General features: G+C 47.8%; 1 protein-coding gene across 16 annotated transcripts in view; it reads left to right on the top strand.

Annotated features, from left to right (window-relative positions):
• The window catches only part of SEPTIN6 (septin 6), a 72,560-nt gene that overhangs the window by 20,577 nt on the left and 31,398 nt on the right, over window positions 1-20,585 (top strand). For 14 of the 16 annotated variants that reach the window (XM_013986373.3, XM_013986371.3, XM_085008294.1 and 11 more), the window contains exon 3: window positions 5,644-5,839. In XM_013986373.3, coding sequence (XP_013841827.2) covers window positions 5,644-5,839 — 196 coding nt within the window. Of the gene's footprint in view, window positions 1-1,974; window positions 4,299-5,643; window positions 6,958-15,006; window positions 15,595-17,924; window positions 18,825-20,585 lie in introns of those variants that run through there. The other 2 variants (XR_014835553.1, XR_014835554.1) reach the window with 2 other exon arrangements.

Genomic DNA, 20,585 nt, shown 5'->3' with positions numbered 1-20,585 from the left:
AGCTTCTCTTGTTAACAGAGACCTAGGATATTTTTATCGCAGAATTGTTTATCTTGGTGCCGGGCTGCTGATCAGAGGCCCCAGTCCAGCAGAGTGAGTGGCCTACATGCCAATGTGCACATGTGCATGTTGGGATCAACGGAGAGAATTTGTATGAGTCCAGAGCGTAATTTATACACAAGGGCACTGATTAATGACACCCACGCACATTATTTTTAGAGGGCTAGGCACATGGGCGTGAACATATCATGGCTCCTCTCCAACAGATTCTCTGCAGTCGACAATAGTTACCGAGCGGGGCGAGGTTCCCTTCCCCCTCTAAAAAAATCAACTAGTCCCTTAGCTTTGGAAATCACCAGGATCCCATGATTCTAGATATAGTCCAGGAGGCCTCGGAGGAACCGGTAGAGTCAGCGGTACAAATGTTCTCCTGGGAAAGAGCCCTAAAGAGACTCAGGCCTCCAAATGTGCCAGCAGCAGAGAATGCCTGTGACCAGCACAAAGGGTCATAATGATAATATTTACTTTGAAGCTGCTCAGGATTCCGGGCTCAAATGGGCTCTGTTGAACTTGGGAAGGGAAAAAAAAAAAAGCCCATATACAAGAGAAGCAGGATTGAGGCTGAGCACAGGAGGAGGGGAAGGGCAGCTAGCATTCTCTCAAGGTCAGTGGGCAATGGTTTCATTCCTCCTGCTCTGGAAGAGGCCACCACCCACCTGCCTAAGGCAGGCTGGCAGAGGTGGTGCACTGATCAGCGTCTAACAACCCACTCTCAGGAGAAAAGTGGCCGTGGTTTATAGTATTTGTCAGTTTCTATGGTGTCGTTATCCCCACCATGGCAGGTTTTTAAGCTGTCATCATGACATCACTACACGTGGGCTTGGGAAGAGCCACAGGAAGCCGGGCCAGCCGGCTCCACACACCCGTGTTTGCCAGGGCCTCAGCAAGATCAGGAAGGGGTAGATGGCAAGGTCACAGAGCCAGGCAGGACCTTGTCCCCATCCATAGGCTCTCTTAGCCAACAGGAGTTCCTGAAGAGTTTCCTTTTGGACACCTCTCCGTTGAACTCAAAGACGTTCCTTTTGGTTTGTTCCAACACTTGCAGCAGCAAGGGACTAGCCCCATGGGATTGGACTTCGAGTTCCATGCGAACAGGGATTGTGGGTGTCCTTCCTGTTCGTGACTGCCTTCTCTACCTCGGAATCTGTGCCTGGCTCCCATCAGAGGCTCGGTAAACATTTGTTGAATGACTGAATGAACCAATATATCTCACCCATGGAACACAGTAGAGCATACATGGGCTCCAGTGTCAAACTGCTGGGACTCAAGTGCTGGCAATGCCACATACTACTTTTGTGATCCTGGGCCAGGTACTTTGGCCACATTTTATGGATGAGGAAGGTAAGGTGCAGAGAAGCTGAAGAGCAGAGGCAGATTCACTCAGCAAGAAAGTAGCTTGGTGAACCCACCTGTAAATTAAGGACAAATAGTAGCCTTACCTTAATACACAGGCTTATTGTGGGGCATAAATAAGGAAATATATGTAAGGTGTTTACAATGGTGCCTGGCACATAGTAAGTGCTCCAGAAGCAATAGCTATTCTTGTTATCACTGCAACCTGCTCATTTTATGGAAAAAGAGCCTGGGTCCAGAGAGGGGGAAGGGCTCGGCTTAGGTCACACAGTCATTTAATGATAACTCTCCTGGGACTCTGCATTTCATCACTTGCAAAGACTTAATCACAAGGTACCAGAGGATGCAGATGTTAACAGCACATGAGGAAAAGGGCTAAGCTTTCCTTTATCACAGTGGTTTTGAACTTAGGATAGGAGGTCAACATCAGACTATCCCAAGGAGTATAATTTGAAAACACATATTTCATATTCCATATTATAAATCGAAATTCTTTTTATCTTTTTATTTTATTTTATTTTGCTCTTTAGGGCCACCCCCGCGGCATATGGAGGTTCCCAGGCTAGAGGTCTAATTGGAGCTGCAGCCACCAGCCTACACCAGAGCCACAGCAACGAGGGATCCAAGCTGTGTCTTCGACCTACACTACAGCCCATGGCAATGCCAGATCCTCAACCCACTGAGCAAGGCCAGGGATCGAACCCACAACCTCATGATTTCTAGTCAGATTCATTTCTGCTGCGCCACGACGGAAACTCCGAAATTCTTTTTTAAAAACCTCGCGTTTCCAGGATCCTAAATACATTAAGCCAAGTGAGAGGAGATCCTGTTGGCTGGTGGAGATGACTTAAAAAAGGGTTAAGAAACTCTGCTGTCCACTCTGAGGAGGGAGCGGGAGAGAGAAATTGACCCCTCGGGACTCCTCAGGTTTCCTGCTGGAATCTCATTGCCAAGTTCCCACCTTCTGGCCGGGGTGTGGAATCTGCTGACCCGATCCGAGTTAGGCCTCGAGTGACTCCCCTCCCTGCTCAATACTGGGCCCGGGAGTAGCGTGGGAGGGGACATCATCATAGGCTCAGGCTGGCTCTGTGCCAGCCATAGCCAAGGAGCGGGAGAGACACAGAGAGAGAGAGAGACAGAGAGACACCCCCCACCCCAGGCTCTACATGGATGGGAAACTGGAATGAGAGCCCTCGAGAGCAATGAGGGGCCAGCTCGCTTGATTTTCTGCCCTCTTCTCATGTTGCACTTATCACCGTTCCCTAGACACCCGCCCCTCTGGGTCTTTTCTTCCAGACACCCGTCACTGAGCATCTAATTTCCACAGTCCTTTTGCGCTGGCAGGCATCCTGGTGGTCATTTCCCTTTTGCCCTGCCCAGCCCAGCCCTGCCCTGCCCCGTCCAGCCCGGCCTGCCCAGCCTCCCCTTCTCCAGCTGCGCAACCAGGGCGGGGGTGGGCCCTCCCTGTGTGGTACCTGCTCCTGAGACCTCTCTGGGCCTCATGCTCTGGGAGGGGGACCAGAGGTTGCCCAGCCCCTGCTCTCCGAGAATTCTTAGGCTCAGGAAGTCAGGGAGCCAGCTCTGGGTGCTGGGGGGGTCGGGGCCCCCAAGTCCCTAGGAGCCTCGGGGCATTCAGCAAAGAGCTCGCCAAACAGAAGAGAGGGTTAAAAGGTGGCTTGAACCTCCGCGCTCAGAGGGAAGGTGAGTTAGGGGAGGGAGCCACCCTGTGGCACCCCCCACACACCTTTGTTGGGGGGAGGGCAGGCAGTCTATTGCTTGACCCAGTCTGCCACCTCCCATGGCAAAGGCCCCCACCTCACCAGATTTTTCTAGGGACCCAAATACTTCCTGTTCCTCTAGGGAGGGGGAAAAAAAGGCCTCTTCTGGGAGAGTCTGTGCTGCTAATAGGTATAGCAGACCCTGGCTGGAAACATGATCTGCGTGAGGAACCATTTCCCTGCACCCTGGCAATCAACCCCGTTCGTCAGACCTGGCTATGAACTTGGGCCGGGGGGCCGGGTAGCCAGGCTGAGTAGAATGTTCTCCTTGTTCTCTCTCGCTCACCAATCTCTCCACACACAGAAAGCTCTCAGCATAGACGGAGATTTTTAAAAGCACGTTCTGCACTCATAGCTCATTATTCGGGATCAAAGAGATTTGCAAGATGCAAAGCTAGACACACCCAGAGGGTGGGGAGGGGGGAGAGATGGGCCTTTTCCAGTTATGGGCCACGCAGCTCTAACTCTAGCCCAGGACTGCCCTGCGGATCTGTGCTGGCTGGGATTTGCCCAGGGCAAACCCACTCCCGACTGGGGAGACCTGTCCATTCTCACTATCTCCAGGGGTAGGAGCAGGGAAGGGGAGGAGAAGGGTGAGGAGAGCAGAACAGCAGGGTAGCCCAGGTCCTCAAATCGAGGTCCTTGGCTCCTGGTGGTGGCTTCAGATCCTTTGCTGGCTTGACGTCCTTTGCATTTCTCAGGAATAGCCTCCAAAAACCTTCACCACTCCCCACAGCTCTCCTTCCACTGTCTCCATGGTGTGAAAGTCAAGACTTGAAATTCCAGTGGTTTAATTTATTAGCATACTGCAGCCTGTTAGTTAAACAAACAAATGACTGGCTTGTTTGACATTTAAAGGGAAGAATAATTTGTGGCCTGCTAAATTCCCTCTTCATTAGCTAAAAATGGTCTCTCCCCTGGGATACACATCCAGGCATCTGCAAAGCACTGCCTGGGCCTGGCAGGGAGACAGGTGGGGACAGAAAGGAGAGGGTATTTCTTTGATGAGAGACGGCTGTCCCTTTCTTTTGAGCTTGAAACTAGCCTTTAAATTATTATTATTATGAAAGTTATACATGTTCCTTGTAGAAAGCTTGGAAAATAAAAGCATAAAGAAAGGAGTTCCCATCGTGGCACAGCAGAAACGAATCCAACTAGGAACCATGAAGTGGCAGGTTCAATCCCTGGCCTTGCTCAGTGGGTTGAGGATACAGCGTTGCTGTGAGCTGTGGTGTAGGTGGTAGACGCAGCTTGGATCTGGTGCTGATGTGGCTGTGGTGTAGGCTGGTGGTTACAGCTCTGATTAGACCCCTAGCCTGGGAACCTCCATATGCTGCAAGTGCGGCCCTAAAAAGCAAAAAAAGAAAGAAAAAAGAAAGAAAGAAATGAAAACCACACATAACCCCACCACCCAGACATGACCATTGGTAAGAGCATATTGTATGTCCTTCCAGTCTTTTCTAGGCATAACTCTAACTTCACCATCACTGCCTTTAACACAGTTTCTTTTTCAGACTATAAAAACAATGCAGGGAGTTCCCTGGTGGCCTAGAGGTTAAGGATCGGGCATTGTCACTTTGTCACTGCTGTGGCAGGGTCTTTTTTTTTTTTTTTTTTGTCTTTTTGCTATTTCTTGGGCCGCTCCCGCGGCATATGGAGGTTCCCAGGCTAGGGGTTGAATCGGAGCTGTAGCCGCCGTCCTACACCGGGGCCACAGCAATGCTGGATCCGAGCCGCATCTGCAACCTACACCACAGCTCACGGCAACGCTGGATCATTAACCCACTGAGCAAGGCCAGGGATCGAACCTGCAACCTCATGGTTCCTAGTCAGATTCGTTAACCACTGCGCCACAACGGGAACTCCCTGTGGCAGGGTCTTGATCCCTGGCCCAGGAAATTCTACATGCCGCAGGTGCTGCCAAAAAATAAAAGTAAAAATAGTGCATATTCAATGTTTTTTTGAAAATCCTTTGTAAACTTTATTTTTCATAGTTGGCCAACCCATTTTATTTATCTGCTTATTTTTTTCTTTTTAGGGCTGTACTTGTGGCATATGGAAATTCCCAGGCTAGGAGTTGGATCGTCGGATCCTTTAACCCACTGATCAAGGCCGGGGATCGAACCTGCATCCTCATGGATACTAGTTGGGTTCTTAAACTCTGAGCCACAACAGGAACCCCCTCTATTTTTAAATAGCACAAAAATATGAAGACTCAAAGGATAATTACCCCAATTCCACTCTCCTGAGATGACTGCTGCTAACATGGTGGTGCAGGATCTTAGACTCTGTTTCACAAAACTGAGATCAAACAGTCCAGATAGTTCTATGTGCTCTTAGTGCCTTATCGTGTCCCTTTTCCCATGTCAGTGACTGTGCATCCGAAGTGCTGTGTGTGATGGCTTCGTGGTTATTGTGCGAATGGATCATAATTTACCTTTTTGTTTTTCAGGAGAGACAGGTTTGGGCAAGTCCACCCTTATGGACACCCTGTTCAACACCAAGTTCGAGGGGGAGCCAGCCACCCATACACAGCCAGGTGTCCAGCTCCGGTCCAATACCTATGACCTTCAAGAGAGCAACGTGGGCCTGAAGCTCACCATTGTTAGCACAGTGGGCTTCGGGGATCAGATCAACAAGGAAGACAGGTAAGGAAGGCAGTGGGGTCGGGAGGAGCTCACCATGGGGGTCCCGCTGGACCCCTTCTCAGAGCAGTCGGCAGGCAGCTCGCCAGCGTCGCCTCCACCCAGGGTTCCTGTCTGTTTCACCTGTTCCACTCCACACGCTTTGCCAAAAGAAGGACGTCTTTCCACTCCATTCAGCAGACATTTATGGAGCGTCTATGTTGTGCCAGGTACCGCTGTGCTCTGACCATCTCAAGAGGAATGACTTTGTCTCTGCCCTTGAGGCACTCACGGGGAAGCCCGACTTCAAGCAAGTTCCTTTGAGTGTGACGTGCTCTGCAAAGGACAGGGCACGCAGAAGTAAAGGACAGGTTACAATGAGAGCACGAAGGAGAGAACGGTCAGCTCCAGGCGGGGAGATCAGGGAGGTCTGCACGGAGGAGGGGCCCTCTGAGCTGGCCCTGAAGGGTGAACAGTTTTGCCAGACAGACAAAGGAAGGTTGGGCAGGGCAGTCCGGGCAGGGGCACGTGCTCGTACGGAGGGAGAGAGATGTGAAAGACGGTGGCCTGTTCTAGGGGACGGCGGTTGCACTCTTGCTAGGCCAGGAGCAGCGTTTCTGTGAAGCTGGTGTAGCCTGTTTCAGGGCCTCCCTTGCACACACCCGCTCCAAGGCCTTGGACCTAATTTCTAGTCATTACATTGTTTGACTAATGTGTGTATTAGGGGTGTTTGCGGCCAGAACACATGAGACACACATTAGGCTCTTCAGATTGTTTAAGCTTTGGGTCTGGCCATTCCTGCTCTGCCCCTGGGCTGGCACTTGGCATGGGCTGGGGAAAAGGTGCGGGGACATGAGCCTGAAGCGGTAGGCAAGGGCCAGATCTTGGAGGGGTTTATAGAATGTGTGGATATGGAGCCATTGAAAGACTGTATGAAGTAAAAAAGATGTAGTTGGATTGGCCTTTGAAGAGGGGCTTAGAGACAGTGTGGAGATGGACTGCAGAGTAGGAAGGCCCAATGGGAGGCTGTTGGACCAAGTCAGTGGAGGCCAGCGGGAAACGGTGCTGAGACAGGAAGGGGAGACAGATTTGAAAACTCTTGAGTAGGTAGATGCAACGACTTGGTGGAGACTTGGTGTGGGGTTGTGAAGGCAAAAGAAGAATTTGGAATGAGGCCCAGATTTCTGGCTTTGGACAGTGGACAGATGGTGGTGGCATTCGGGAAAATGTTCTGTGAAAATAGAAAAAGAGAACCATGGTTTTTTTTTTTCTTTTTCTTTTTATGGCTGCATCTGCGGCATGTGGAGGTTCCCAGACTAGGGGTTGAATCAGAGCTACAGCTGCCAGCCTACACCACAGCCACAGCAATACCAGATCCGAGCCGCGTCTGCCACTTACACCACAGCTCACGGCAACACCAGATCCTTAACCCGAGGAGCGAGGCCAGGGATCGAACCCGCATCCTCATGGTTCCTAGTTGGATTCGTTACTGCTAAGCCGTGACGGGAACTCTGAAAACCATGCTTTAAGAGAATCAGCTGTTTCAGACATGTTGAGTTTGAGCTGCCTGGGGACCGTCCAGAGATGGGCTGACCTTTATACGTCTGCAGATGACTTGCAGGGTCAGAGGTCAGGAGAGGGTCTGCGCTGGAAACAGACTTTGGGTTATCAAGGTATAAGTGATATGTTCCAGCCGCACAAACACACAAGATCATCCAGGGATCAGAGTCGAGCGAGATGAACACCGGGCTAAAGGCTAAAACCTGGGGCTGTTTAGTCAAGAGATGGAGGAAAAGACATCCTGGAAAGAGTCTGAGCTGGAATAAGCAGAGAGAAAGGAGCAGAGACTGTGGGCGCTTGAGAATGGTGTGCAAGTGAGGGCTGGGGTGAGGTGCTGTTGCTGTGATGAGGGCTGAGCTGAGGGAGCGGGAGGGGTCAGGCACCATCTGCATTTAACTAAAAGTCACATGGTTATCACACGTGCTCACTGCAGAAAAGACCATTCATCATTTTGAGCAGTGTCCGCTCATCCTTTGAGGATTCCCTTGCTGCGTAGATGAACTATATTCCAAATTCTTCTATTTCTCCCTTAGAGTGTGTAACAGCCATACTCATTTCCTTATAATGAATAAATATATGTAGCTCCTTAATAATTGAACTGAATTCTGTTTTCCATTTGAAATTCTAGACAAAGGACACCTCTGCTTTTTATAGGCTTGCTTATCGTGCTAATCTTGTTTGGCGGAGAATAAATTAGACCCTGGGGAAAGGAGATATTTGGGTCACAATATGAGTGATTAATCTCAGCTGCAGATTGAAAGGCATCTCCTCAATTAAAATTTCTCACAGTTCTCAGTGACATACAGTCAACATAGCTAACGTTGGAAAGTGCCTTGATGATGACAGTTTGGGAAGACTGAGCTGATACAGCCCCTTAGAGGCTAAGCTACTTCTCTCTATTTATTTATTGACTGCACCCGAGGCATCTGGAAGTTCCCAGGCCAGGGATCAAACCCACGTCACAGCAACGACCTGAGCAACAGCAGTGACAATGCTTGATCCTTAACCCACCAAGCCACTGGGGAACTCCTACTTCCCTTATATTTTTAATATTCTTATTTTTCCTGATTGTAAGTATGATACATACTCATACATAATCAAATATTACAAACTTGAATAAGTAGAAATGAGAAGCGTCCCTGGAATTGGGCTGGAGAACAGGAGTGAAGTAAGCTCCAAGGATTTGTCATAAAAAGGAGTGTCTTCTGCATTCTGACACGGCCGTGTAAGCATAGATAGATCAGTGCAACTGCATTGAAATAGTGTGTTGAAAGGGCCCGCCTGGAGTTCCTGTCGTGGGGCAGGGGTTAACAAATCCGACTAGGAACCATGAGGTTGTGGGTTCGATCCCTGGCCTCATTCAGTGGGTTAAGGATCTGGCGTTGCCGTGAGCTGTGGTGTAGGTCGCAGACTCGGCTCGGATCTGGTGTTGTGGCTGTGGCGTAGGCCGGTGGCTACAGCTCCGATTAGACCCCTAGTCTGGGAACCACCATATGCCGTGGGAGTGGCCCTAGAAAAGACAAAAAGACAAAAAAAATAAATAAATAAAAAAAAAGAAGGCCCCACCTTACCCAGGGTGTAGGGACAAACTGAGAAGGGCAGTGACAAAAGCCACATCCTGGGGAAAGACACCACGTGAAGGATGCTGGAACAAAAAGAACTCGAGCAAGAGAGACAGAGGCTAGAAAGAGGGGTGCTTAGGAACTTGGGTTTTGGTCTCAAACAGACCTGGGTTCAGATCCCATCTTGCCACTTATTAGTTCAGGGATCTAGGACAAGTGTTCTGTCTCGTCTCAGCCTGTCCATCACCATGGTTGTGGCTGGACTGGCCCTTGTGGTTCTTTTTGTGATTGCAAGATGCCCTCAGTAATAACCATCAGGAAACTTTGGTGGGGGGAGGGTTTATTACTCACAGGTCCTGGAAAGGGCAAGGCACATGTGGGGCTACACAGCAAAGCTGAGGATAGAGAAAAACAGAGCACATGGGCTTGGGGTTCTGCTTTCATTGGGATTGAGGGTGGTGGCCTATGGTTTTGCGGGCTTGTTCTTTACTGGTGAATGTAAAACATAAGAGAAAGAATTTTAGGAGTTCCCGTCGTGGCGCAGTGGTTAACGAATCCAACTAAGAACCATGAGGTTGCGGGTTCGATCCCAGACCTTGCTCAGTGGGTTAACGATCCGGCGTTGCCGTGAGCTGTGGTGTAGGCTGCAGACGTGGCTCGGATCCCGCGTTGCTGTGGCTCTGGCGTAGGCCAGTGGCTACAGCTCCGATTGGACCCCTAGCCTGGGAACCGCCATATGCCACGGGAGCAGCCCAGGAAATGGCAAAAAGACAAAAAAAAAAAAAAAAAAAAAAAAAGAGAAAGAATTTTAAAAAAACGTGGGGAGAGAGGAGATCCCTAGTGACTCAGCTGGTTAAGGATCTGGCGTTGTCACTGCTGTTGTGGCACAAGTTCAATCCCTGGCTTGGGAACTTCCAAATGCCACGCACTCAGCCAAAAAGAAAGAAAGAAAGAAAAAAAAAAAAAAAACACGTGGGGAGAGAAGAAAACAAATGGCCTAAACGATCCCTTATGGAAATCCACTAAGATCTTTAAAAACAGAGAAGCATGGGATTGGGGGCTAGCTCCTTATCTTTCTGTGGCTGGCAAGGTGTTTATTTGAGATAGCAGCCCTTGAAGGGGATGGCTTTTTGAAGTTGGTGCCTCCGAAAGTAAAGCTTAAATCAGGCACTTGCCTCACAGAGATACCAGTTACAACTGTCAGAGCTTACACTACAACCAGGCACTTAAATTCTCTGCTTCAGTTTTCTGTAAACGCTGGGGATGATGATAATACCCAAATCTACCCAGAGGCTTGTGATGAGGCACACTCGATGTGTACAGCATAGGAGAGGCTAAATGAGGGCTCAGAGTCACTAATGAACAGAAGACATTGTTATGATCATGACTTTCATTGGTGGAAGCATCGAAGGAGACTCATAACACGTAGCATATAGGAGGGGATGGTAAATGGTGACCCGGAAGATAAAAACTGAAAAATAGCCATCGGGTTTAGCAACACGAAGGTCATTACTCCCCTCTGGAACAATAATTCCAGGGAAACTGAGTAGATACTAGATTGCCATGAGTGAGTGGGAGGGAAGGAAAGGCATCAGAATAGCAAAAGGAGCAGTTGGACAGAAGAATGAGTCCAAGATCAAATTCATGCTTATATGGGAATTTAGCATTTGTAAGTGAGCAAGAAAAGAATGGACTATTCAAGAAACTATGTTGGGGGAGTTCCAGCTGTGGTTCAGAGGGTTAAGACCCGACTAGTATCCATGAGGGTGAGGGTTCAATCCCGGGCCTCGCTCAGTGGGTTAAAGATCTGGCCTTTCCTAGAGCTGTGGTGTAGGCCGAAGACAGCTCGGATCTTGCGTTGCTGTGGCTGTGGTGTAGGCTGGCAGTTTCAGCTCCATTTCAACCCCCAGACGGGGAACTTCCATATGCCATGGGTGAAGCTCTAAACAAGCCAGAAAAAAAAAAAAAAAAAAAGAAAGAAAAAGAAAAAAAGAGAAGAAAAAGAAGGAAAGAAAATATGCTGTGAAACTAGGTCATCCAATAGGAGAAAATAAGATGAGGCCCTCCTACACAAACACCATTCACAAAAATAGATTCCAGTGGGATTAAAAACAAATTCTAAAAATATGAGGAGAAAATAGAGGGGAGTATTTTTATAACTTTGCGGGTAGAGAAGGCTTTTTTAATCGTGACACAACATCCAAAGTCATAGAAGCAAAGACATTTAAATTCATTAAAATTTCCAAAAAACCCTTTGTCTTGTGGTTGAAAAATGTTGCCTGCCATATCCATAAGCAAAGGATGTTGCAGCCATCAAGCGTTTAGCCACAGCAGCCACCCACAGTGGTGTGCCCTGAGGGGATGTAGGAAGGAGAAAAGCAAGATGCTGGCCCTAGGTAGTCAAGGTGCCTATCAAAGAATTGATTTCAATGAACCCAGACTCTTGCCTCTTCCCATACTCAGAAAAATGCTAAATTCATTAACTTGAGATGCCTGGTTTTTTCTAATTAACAGCAATCTTTTGATGTTCTGACTACCTGGGTTTTTTTTTTTTTTTTGCAAAACTCCTATATTTTGCAAAAAACACATTTGCAAAAAATATTTTGTCCACCAGATAAAACATTATTCTCAACTTTTAGGCTGTGCATTTTTTTTTCAGTCGACTGTCTGTTGAAAGATACCATAAACAAAAGTAAAAACAAAGTACAGGAGGTCCCGTCATAGCGCCGCAGAAACGAATCCGACTAAGAACCATGAGGTTGAGGGTTCCATCCCTGGCCTCCCTCAGGGGGTTAAGGATCCGGCATTGCCGTGAGGTGTGGTGTAGGTTGTAGACGCGGCTCGGATCTGGTGTTGCTGTGGCTGTGGTGTAGGCCGGCAGCTACAGCTCCGATTAGACCCCTAGCCCGGGAACCTCCATATGCTGCAGGTGTGGCCCTAAAAAGACAAAAAGACAAAAAAAAAAAAGTACAGATGAGGAGAAAATATTTTCAACCTGTATAGCAGACAAAGGATTTTTCTAAAAAGAGCTTCTACAATGCAATGAGAAATAAGCAGGTACTGAACCTGAGAAATGAAAATGATTCATCAACATATGAAATGATCATCTCTCAACTTCATCAGTGATTAAGGAAATGCAAAATGAAACAGTGAAGTATTTTTTAAATCAGATTTGCAAAAATAAAAGATAAAAATGTACTATCTGGGAGTTCTCGTCATGGCACAATGATAATGAACCCGACTAGTATCCATGAGAACACGGGTTCGATCCCTGGCCTCGCTCAGTGGGTTAAGGATTCAGCGGTGCCATGAGCTGTAGTATAGGTTGCAGATGCACTTGGATCCCAGGTTGTGGTGGCTGTGGTGTAGGCCGGCAGCTGCAGCTCTCATGCAACTGCTAGCTTGGGAACTTCCATGTGCCGTGAGTGTGGCCCCCCAAAAAAAACAAAACAAAGTATTATCCATTAACACCTGGTAATTTCATTCATGTTAGTGGGAGTGTAAACTGATATAGATTTTTTAAAATAGCAGATTTTAACATTTTCAATGTGAATATCTTATCCAGCAGGTCCACCTTGAGGTATGCAGTCCAGAGAAACAGTTGCACACGTTCATTAAAAGCATACAACAAGAATGTCCACTGCAGCACTGGTTATGGAATAAAAAAATTTTTTAAACACTCTAAATTTCCACAAACAGGGCAACGAAATGAGCTGCATGGTACAACCATACCGTGGAATTGTATTTGGCAGTGTAAAAGAGTGGGTTAGATCGCTACACACTCACCTAAATATGTTAAGTGAAAAAAAGAAGTGGAAGAATGATTTGCAGATCATGATGCCGTTTGTGTAAATCTTCCCCTCCCCCCCCAATCAAACTTCTCTCTCTCTCTCTCTCATTTCACAGAGGCCTAGAAAAAAGTCTGCAAGGATAATCAACAAACTGAAAATAGTAGTTACCTCTGAGAAAGGGAGATTAAGTATATGTATTGCTTACATAATTAAAAATAAATTTTAAAGGGGTTCCCGTTGTGGCTCAGCAGTTAACGAACGTGACTAGCATCCATGAGGACGCAGGTTTGATCCGTGGCCTCACTCAATGGGTTAAGGATCCGGCATTGCTGTGAGCTGTGGTGTAGGTCGCAGATGTGGCTCAGATCTGGCGTTGCTGTGGCTGTGGCGTAGGCGGACGGCTACAGCTTCAATTCGACCCCTAGCCTGGGAACCTCCTTATGCCGAGGGTACCGCCCTAGAAAGACAAAAAGACAAAAATAAATAAATAAATAAATAAATTTCAAGGAGTGCCCTTGTGGCTCAGTGGGTTAAGGATCCAGTGTTGTCGCTGCTGTGGTATGAGTTTGATCCCTGGCTTGGGAATTTCCGAATGCCTTGCGGTGGGGGGGAGCAATTTTTTTTTTTTAAAGAGTTGAAACAATATAAAAGGAAGCAGAAAAATTGAGTGTAGACTGCTCCTTTAAAAAGCTTTTCTGGGGAGTTCCCGTCGTGGCGCAGTGGTTAACGAATCCGACTAGGAACCATGAGGTTGCGGGTTCGGTCCCTGCCCTTGCTCAGTGGGTTAACGATCCGTCGTTGCCGTGAGCTGTGGTGTAGGTTGCAGACGCGGCTCGGATCCCGCGTTGCTGTGGCTCTGGCGTAGGCCGGTGGCTACAGCTCCGATTCAACCCCTAGCCTGGGAACCTCCATATGCCGTGGGAGCAGCCCAAGAAATAGCAACAACAACAAAAGAAAGACAAAAAGACAAAAAAAAAAAAAAAAAAAAAAGCTTTTCTGGGAGTTCCCATCACAGCTCAGTGTAAACAAATCTGACTAGTATCCATGAGGCCGCAAGTTCAGTCCCTGGCCTCGCTCAGTGGGTTAAGGATCGGGCATTTCTGTGGCTGTGGTGTAGGCCAGCGGCTGTAGCTCCAATTGAACCCCTAGCCTGGGAACCTCCATATGCCGCAGGTGTGGCCCTAAAAGACAAATAAATAAATAAATAATAAAAAAAATAAAAAGCTCTTCTGAGCTGAAAAAGATAAAGCAGTGTCTAGAGGGAGGCATGGAGGTCTTGGGTGAATTTTATGAGGATAAGAGAGATGATGAGGAAGAAATACAACACATAGTAATCAAATCGATGAGAGAGGATCTAGTTCAGTTTATAAAATACTAAATATCTACTCTGGGCCAGGTACAGTGTGATATGCCAGGGCCACTAAGAAATAATCTAGTTAAGGAGCTTGCATTTTAGTAGAGGGGTCAAATATATATACACATGCTACAAAATGTGGTAAGTACAGGAGCGGGGGGTGGGGGACTGAGGGAACAGGAAGAGCAGCAATTGGCCAAGCCCGGTGGTGGGCATATAGGGTAGAGGTTGCTGAAAAGGCAGAGCAGCTGATCAGGAATGGCTGGGCTAAGTCTTGAAGTTTTGCAGGATGAGTACAAGGGAGCCAACTGGCTTATTGTGGGTATTCAGTACACGTTTGTTGAATGAATGAATGATGTAGACATTGATGGGGAAAATAAAGAAAACACTTCTAACTTTTCATCATTTAAAACTGAAAATATCCAAAACACAGATGTAGAAAACAATCATAGGGTTACCAAAAGGGGAAAGGGCAGGGGAGGGATAAATTAGGAATTTAGGGTTAACAGCTACACACTACTGTATATAAAAGAGATAAACAACAAGGACCTACTATATAGTACAGGGAATGATACTCAAAGGGATTGTCATGTCTTTTTAAAGGCCTATAGGAAGTTGGAGGCCATGAACTTGGCTTCAGAGACCCAAAGTTCTGTGATTGCTTCTAGCCAACTTCAGAAGCAGGGGTGTAGGAACTGAGAGCAGATCCTGAAATTTATTTATCACCACAGTTTTGCTAAGTAAGGAGGGTGGAGGGCAGGGGTGCGATGGGAGATGAGTTGATAAGAGAGTGATTCTGATGGTCAGTTATGGTCATCAGCCTGGGCTCAGAAGGAGAGGGAGCCAGGAGGGGGCTGATGGCCTGGGAGATAACAGAGAGGTCAAGGTACCAGAGGACCCTATGAGGTGAAAGATCAGGTTTAGACGGATCGAAGGCATAGGAGAGCTGGAAAGATGTGAGGTGGTGGTCAGATAGTGGTGTGTTAGAGGCTGTCTTGGGAGAAGCTGGTCTGGCTCATGGCGAGGTGTGTAGGTGGCTGAAGTAGAGGGGGCTGAAGATGGGTGAAACTGAGACAATCAAGGAAAAAGAGGCTGAGGGTCGATGGGCTGTGCACAAGCACAGTGCGGTCACCCAGAAAGAGAAGAAAGAGTGTAGGTCAGGTGCCACTTGAAGAGGATGGAACAGGTCTCAGTTGAAGAAAGCTGTTTGACATTGAGGTAGGAGAGTGGTGATCTAGAAATAGCGCTGAGGAGCTACCGGAATGCCCACCACACTCAGCCTGAGGTGCACAGGTTGTGGGGGAAGGAGCCTACACGGGAGCAGGCTGCCAGGGAATGGGGCCCTCGGGGAGAGCTAGGTTTCCAGTAGGATGAAGACGCGGATGATATATAGGGCCATCACCTCTCAACCTTTCATGTTGCCTATGGGCCACTGAGGCTCTTGATGAAATGTAGAGTCTGGGAGTTCCCGTTGTGGTTCAGTGGTTAACAAATCCAACTAGGAACCATGAGGTTGCGGGTTCAATCCCTGGCCTCGCTCAGTGGATTAAGGATCCGGCGTTGCCGTGAGCTGTGGTGTAGGTCGCAGAAGCGGCTCGGATCCCGAGTTGCTGTGGCTCTGGTGTAGGCCGGTGACTACAGCTCCGATTGGACCCCTAGCCTGGGAACCTCCATATGCCGCAGAAGCGGCCCTAGAAATGGCCAAAAGACCAAAAAAAAAAAAAAAAAAAAATGTAGAGTCTGATCCTGTGGGTCTGGGTGGGAGGCTGGAGAGTCTGCATCTCTAACAAGCCTTCAAGTGATGCTAGTGCTGTTGGTTCAAGGACCACACTCTGAGTGGCAGAGAGGTAGGATGTTTTGTTTATCAAGGCGCAGGGGTTTCAGAGGGCCCAGTGGACATGTTTTTGAGGGCAAGCTCTAGGAAATGAGTCCATGAGGACAGAGCCCAGTAGCGATGAGGGCGGAGGGAAGAAGTGACTGGGAGGATGGAGTGATTAGCTAGAGTCACTCTAGGCACTGTTCCAGGGGACTCAACCTTATGATGTCTTGGCTTTGATGCCTGAGATGGTGCTGTTCAAGTACAGTGTCTATGACCGGGCCTTACGGGTTCCCAGCTGGGGAGCTTCTGATAGCTGTGCTTGCCCCCAGGACTGGCACGTGGGGGAAGCAGACTGGGCTGACTTCCAGGTGTCTGGGACACATGATAGGAGACAGTGATCACCGAGGCCGTGGCAGTGAGACCACACGGGGATGGTGGGCACGTGATGTGTAGAATGACAACAAAAGATGGTTCAGGATGGAACCTAAGAGATAGGCCGAGACTTTAAGTCAAGGTGCGTGGGAAAGAAGAGTTTTTACAGAGGTAGGAGCTGATGTTGGCTTGAAGGCAGAGGACAGGGTTTCAAGAAGGGACCGGTCAACATTATCAAGAAAGGTGACAATTGAAAGGTATTCATTGAAAGGTCAACTTATTATTTTTCTTTTCTTTCTTTTTTTTTTTTTTTTTTTTTTGGTCTTTTTGCTATTTCTTGGGCCGCTCCCACAGCATATTGAGGTTCCCAGGCTAGGGGTCAAATCGGAGCTGTAGCCGCCAGCCTATGCCAGAGCCACAGCAACATGGGATCTGAGCCGCATCTGTGACCTACACCACAGCTCACGGCAACGCCAGATCGCTAACCCACTGAGCAAGGGCAGGGACTGAACCCGCAACCTCATGGTTCCTAGTCGGATTCGTTAACCACTGCGCCACGATGGGAACTCCTTATTTTTCTATAATATCTCTGTTTAGGAAACCCAATATAATCAATGTTGAAAGACAATTCTAATGAATAATAAATTCAGTAAGTTAGCCAATTTCAAAATAAACGTGCAGAAACCATAGACGTCTTATCACCTCACAGTAACCAATTAGAAAACATTATGGAGAAGTTCTCATTGCGGCACAGTGGGTTAAGGATCTGGAATTGCTGCAGCTGTAGTGAGGTTGCAGCTGTGACTCAGATTCAGTCCCTGGCTCCAGAACTTCCATATGCCACGGGTGTGGCCAAAAAAAAAAAAGAAAAAAAAACAACATCATGAAACAGAAGACCCCATTCACAGTAAAAACAAACTCCTTCCTACAAGATGCTATGTATCTGTCCTTTTTTACCTTGCTTGCTTCATCTCTCATTCTTTTTTTTTTTTTTTTGCTTTTTTTTAGGGCCACAGCCACAGCATGTGGAGGTTCCCTGGCTAGGGGTTGAATCAGAGCTACAGCTGCTGGCTCACAGCCACAGCAACACGGGATCTGAGCCACATCTGTGATCTATACCACAGCTCACAGCAATGCTGGATCTTTAACCCATAGATCGAGGCCAGGGATTGAACCCTAGTCTTCATGGATACCAGTCGGGTTTGTTACTGCCGAGCCACAATGGGAACTCCCATCTTTCATTATTCTTCTGCTGTTGTTTTTTGTTTTGGCCATGCCTGCAGCAAGTCAAAGTTCCAAGGCCAGGGATCAAACCCATACCACAGCAGTGACAACTCTGGACGCTTGACCTGCTGCTGAGCCACAAGGGAACACCCTGCATTGTTTTTATTGAGGTGAAATTCACATACCATAAAATTATCTATTTTATTTATTTGTTTATTTATTTGTCTTTTTGCCTTTTCTAGGGCCGGCTCTCGCGGCATTTGGAGATTCCCGGGCTAAGGGTCTAATCAGAGCTGTAGCCCGGCCTACACCAGAGCCACAGCAACCTGGGATCTGAGCCGCGTCTGCAACCTACACCACAGCTCACGGCAACGCCGGATCCCCAACCCACTGAGCAAGGCCAGGCATCAAACCCGCAACCTCATAGTTCCTAGTCCGATTCATTAACCACTGCGCCACGATGAGAACTCCAAAATTAGCTATTTTAAAGTGACAAGCCGGGTAACAATTCGGTGGCATTTAGTACATTCACAATATTGTGCAACCACCACCTCTGTTTGGTCCCCAGGCAGTCTCATCACCCCAAAAGGAAACACATTAAACAATAACTTCCCACTTCCTTCTCCCCTCCGCCTCCTGTAACCATTATTCTATTTTCTGTCTGTATGATTTTGACTATTCTAGATAGCTCATAGAAGGGGAATCATGTACTCTCTGTCCTTTGGTGTCTGGCCTTTCACTTAGCTTGATGTTTTCAAGGTTCATCCACGTGCCACATGTATCTGAATTTTCCTCCTTTTAATGGCTGAATAATATCTCGTCGTATGAGATTCCACACTTTGTGTATCAGTTGATGGACATTTGAGTTGTTTCCACCTTTGGGCAATTGTGCCTAGTTTACTGTTCTTCCTTCACTTACTACTTCTATTCATCAAACTAGTTTCTGCCTAAGGACAATGACATTTGTTATTCCCTCTGCCTGGAATACTCTTCTCCCTGATTCTCCATGACACCATCATTCTCATCCTCAAAGCTCAACAGTCACATCCTCAGCGATGCCTTCCATGATCATTGTACCTAAAACAGCTGAAGTTCCTGAGCTAGGGATCAGACCTGTGCGACAGCAGTGACAACTGCCAGGTCCTTAACCCACTGAGCCACAAGGGAACTCCTGTATCTTTAATTTTGCACTTATATGAGATGATGGTTGATTACTAAAGTTATTGTGATCATCACTTTGTGATGTATGTAAATCAAAACACTATGTTGTATACTTTATTATTATTTTTTGTCTTCTTGTCTTTTTAGGGCTGCACCACGGCATATGGAGGTTCCCAGACTAGGGATCCAATTGGAGCTGTAGCCACTGGCCTGTGCCATAGCCACAGCAATGCCAGATCTGAGCTTCATCTTCGACCTACACCACAGCTCACAGCAACGCCCGATCCTTAACCCACTGAGTGAGGCCAGGGATCAAACCCACAAACTATGGTTCCTAGTCAGATTCATTTCCACTGTGCCACCAGGGGAACTCCCTATGCTGTATACTTTAAACTTATATAGTGCTGAATGTCAATTATATCTCCATAAAACTGGAAGGTAAAAAAAAAGGAAAATGCAGAAAAAAGGGAAAAAATGAATAAGACAAAGATGAGTTATCCATTTAGCATGAGTCTAAACCAAATCCTTTTGGTTGACTGGTTGACTTGGCTGATCTGACACTGCAATTCTTCGGAGACTAAGAGCCAGGGGCATCAGCAGAAAGATAGGCTGAGGGTATCACTAAAGATTCAGAGGGAGAAAAACTAAAAATGCATTGTTTTCTTTCCTCCTTTGATACCTTTTGTAGAGTAAAAAAAAAAATGAAGTAAAAAAGTTATGTAATAGAGGAAAAAGTGAAGCAGTGCCAAAATTAGATCATTCAAATAAGGCAGTCATCTGAAAATTAATTAGGTAAACCTAGGGATGTATCGCCCCACCCCTCACTCCTAATTCTTCAGGAACCTTCTAAGGATTCATGCAACCAAGAGATTCTTTGATGCTATTACCCGTCAGAACAATGTTTGGCTCAGAGGGATCAAAGGAAGAAAGAAAGGACTGTATTTTTAGATTCTCCTCTGGGGCTCCAGAGGTAGCCTGCACCCGGCTCTCTCCTCTGTATGTAGCTCTCAGAATCGAGAATTCTGTGATTCTTTTTTTAAAAGCTATTTTCCCTTCTCTACTAGGGGGAATCTTTCAAAAAGGCTCAGGTTGGGGGCTGCTGCAGGTGGGAGGCCTTGGCTGAGCCCGGCTCCTCCTTGGATCGTGTTCGCTTCCAGCAGTGTAATCTGCAGACTCACGGTCCCAGGCCGGATGACAAACCTCTTCCAGCTGGAAGGGAGGAAGCCCAGGATGGAGAGGCCACGAACAGACAGGGAGATGAGAACAGAGGCAGGGCTGCGGCTAAGCTGACCTACTTAGAAAGAGGCTGCAGGGGTGGCAGAATGGCCTGGGAGAGAAGAGAGAAGCTTCCCAGGACAGGGAGGAGCAGAAGACTGACTCTTGGCTAGGACTCCCTGGCGAGACTTGGAGCTGCAAAGGAGAGCTGTGCACAGGGACTCAGGGAGCCTGGGGCGGGGTGTGCCACGTGGGGAGCCCCCCGAACCCGGATAGACTGAGCAGAACCCATCGCGTTCTGGCGAGGCTCTCCCAGCAGTGGGTCAGGGAGAGGTCCTGACCACCACTGGGTCCCCAGTTTGCATATTAGGCACTGCAGGTGGAGACACAGGGAGCAGAGACATGGGCCCAGCCAGGAGCACAACTGGCCCACGCACAGATACTGCCAGGGGTCCCACACTGCATCAGGGCCCGTGGGGGCAAAGAAGTGCCCTTGGCGTCCCCGCCCTTCACCAGAACACAGTCCTTGAGGGAACTCTAATCCTTGCCAAGCAACAGTAAGCGATCCAGGAGCGTGATTCTTTTGTATGCTCCTGAGTCGCCAAAGGGATTTCTGCCATGATTGGGGAATTATGGAGGAGAAGGGCATTCATCCGAGCTCTGGGGTCTGGGAGGGCAGGGTCAGGATGAGAAGAGAGATCTGGGCGTTCCA

Source organism: Sus scrofa, chromosome X (assembly GCF_054392235.1).
Source record: "Sus scrofa isolate SSC_HxYL_T2T_F1_AM1 chromosome X, Sscrofa_HxYL_maternal_Yorkshire_Landrace_v2.0, whole genome shotgun sequence".
Classification (NCBI taxonomy): domain Eukaryota; kingdom Metazoa; phylum Chordata; class Mammalia; order Artiodactyla; family Suidae; genus Sus; species Sus scrofa.
The sequence above is the reverse complement of the archived record's forward strand: the minus strand, read 5'-3'. Positions and strand labels throughout refer to the sequence as shown.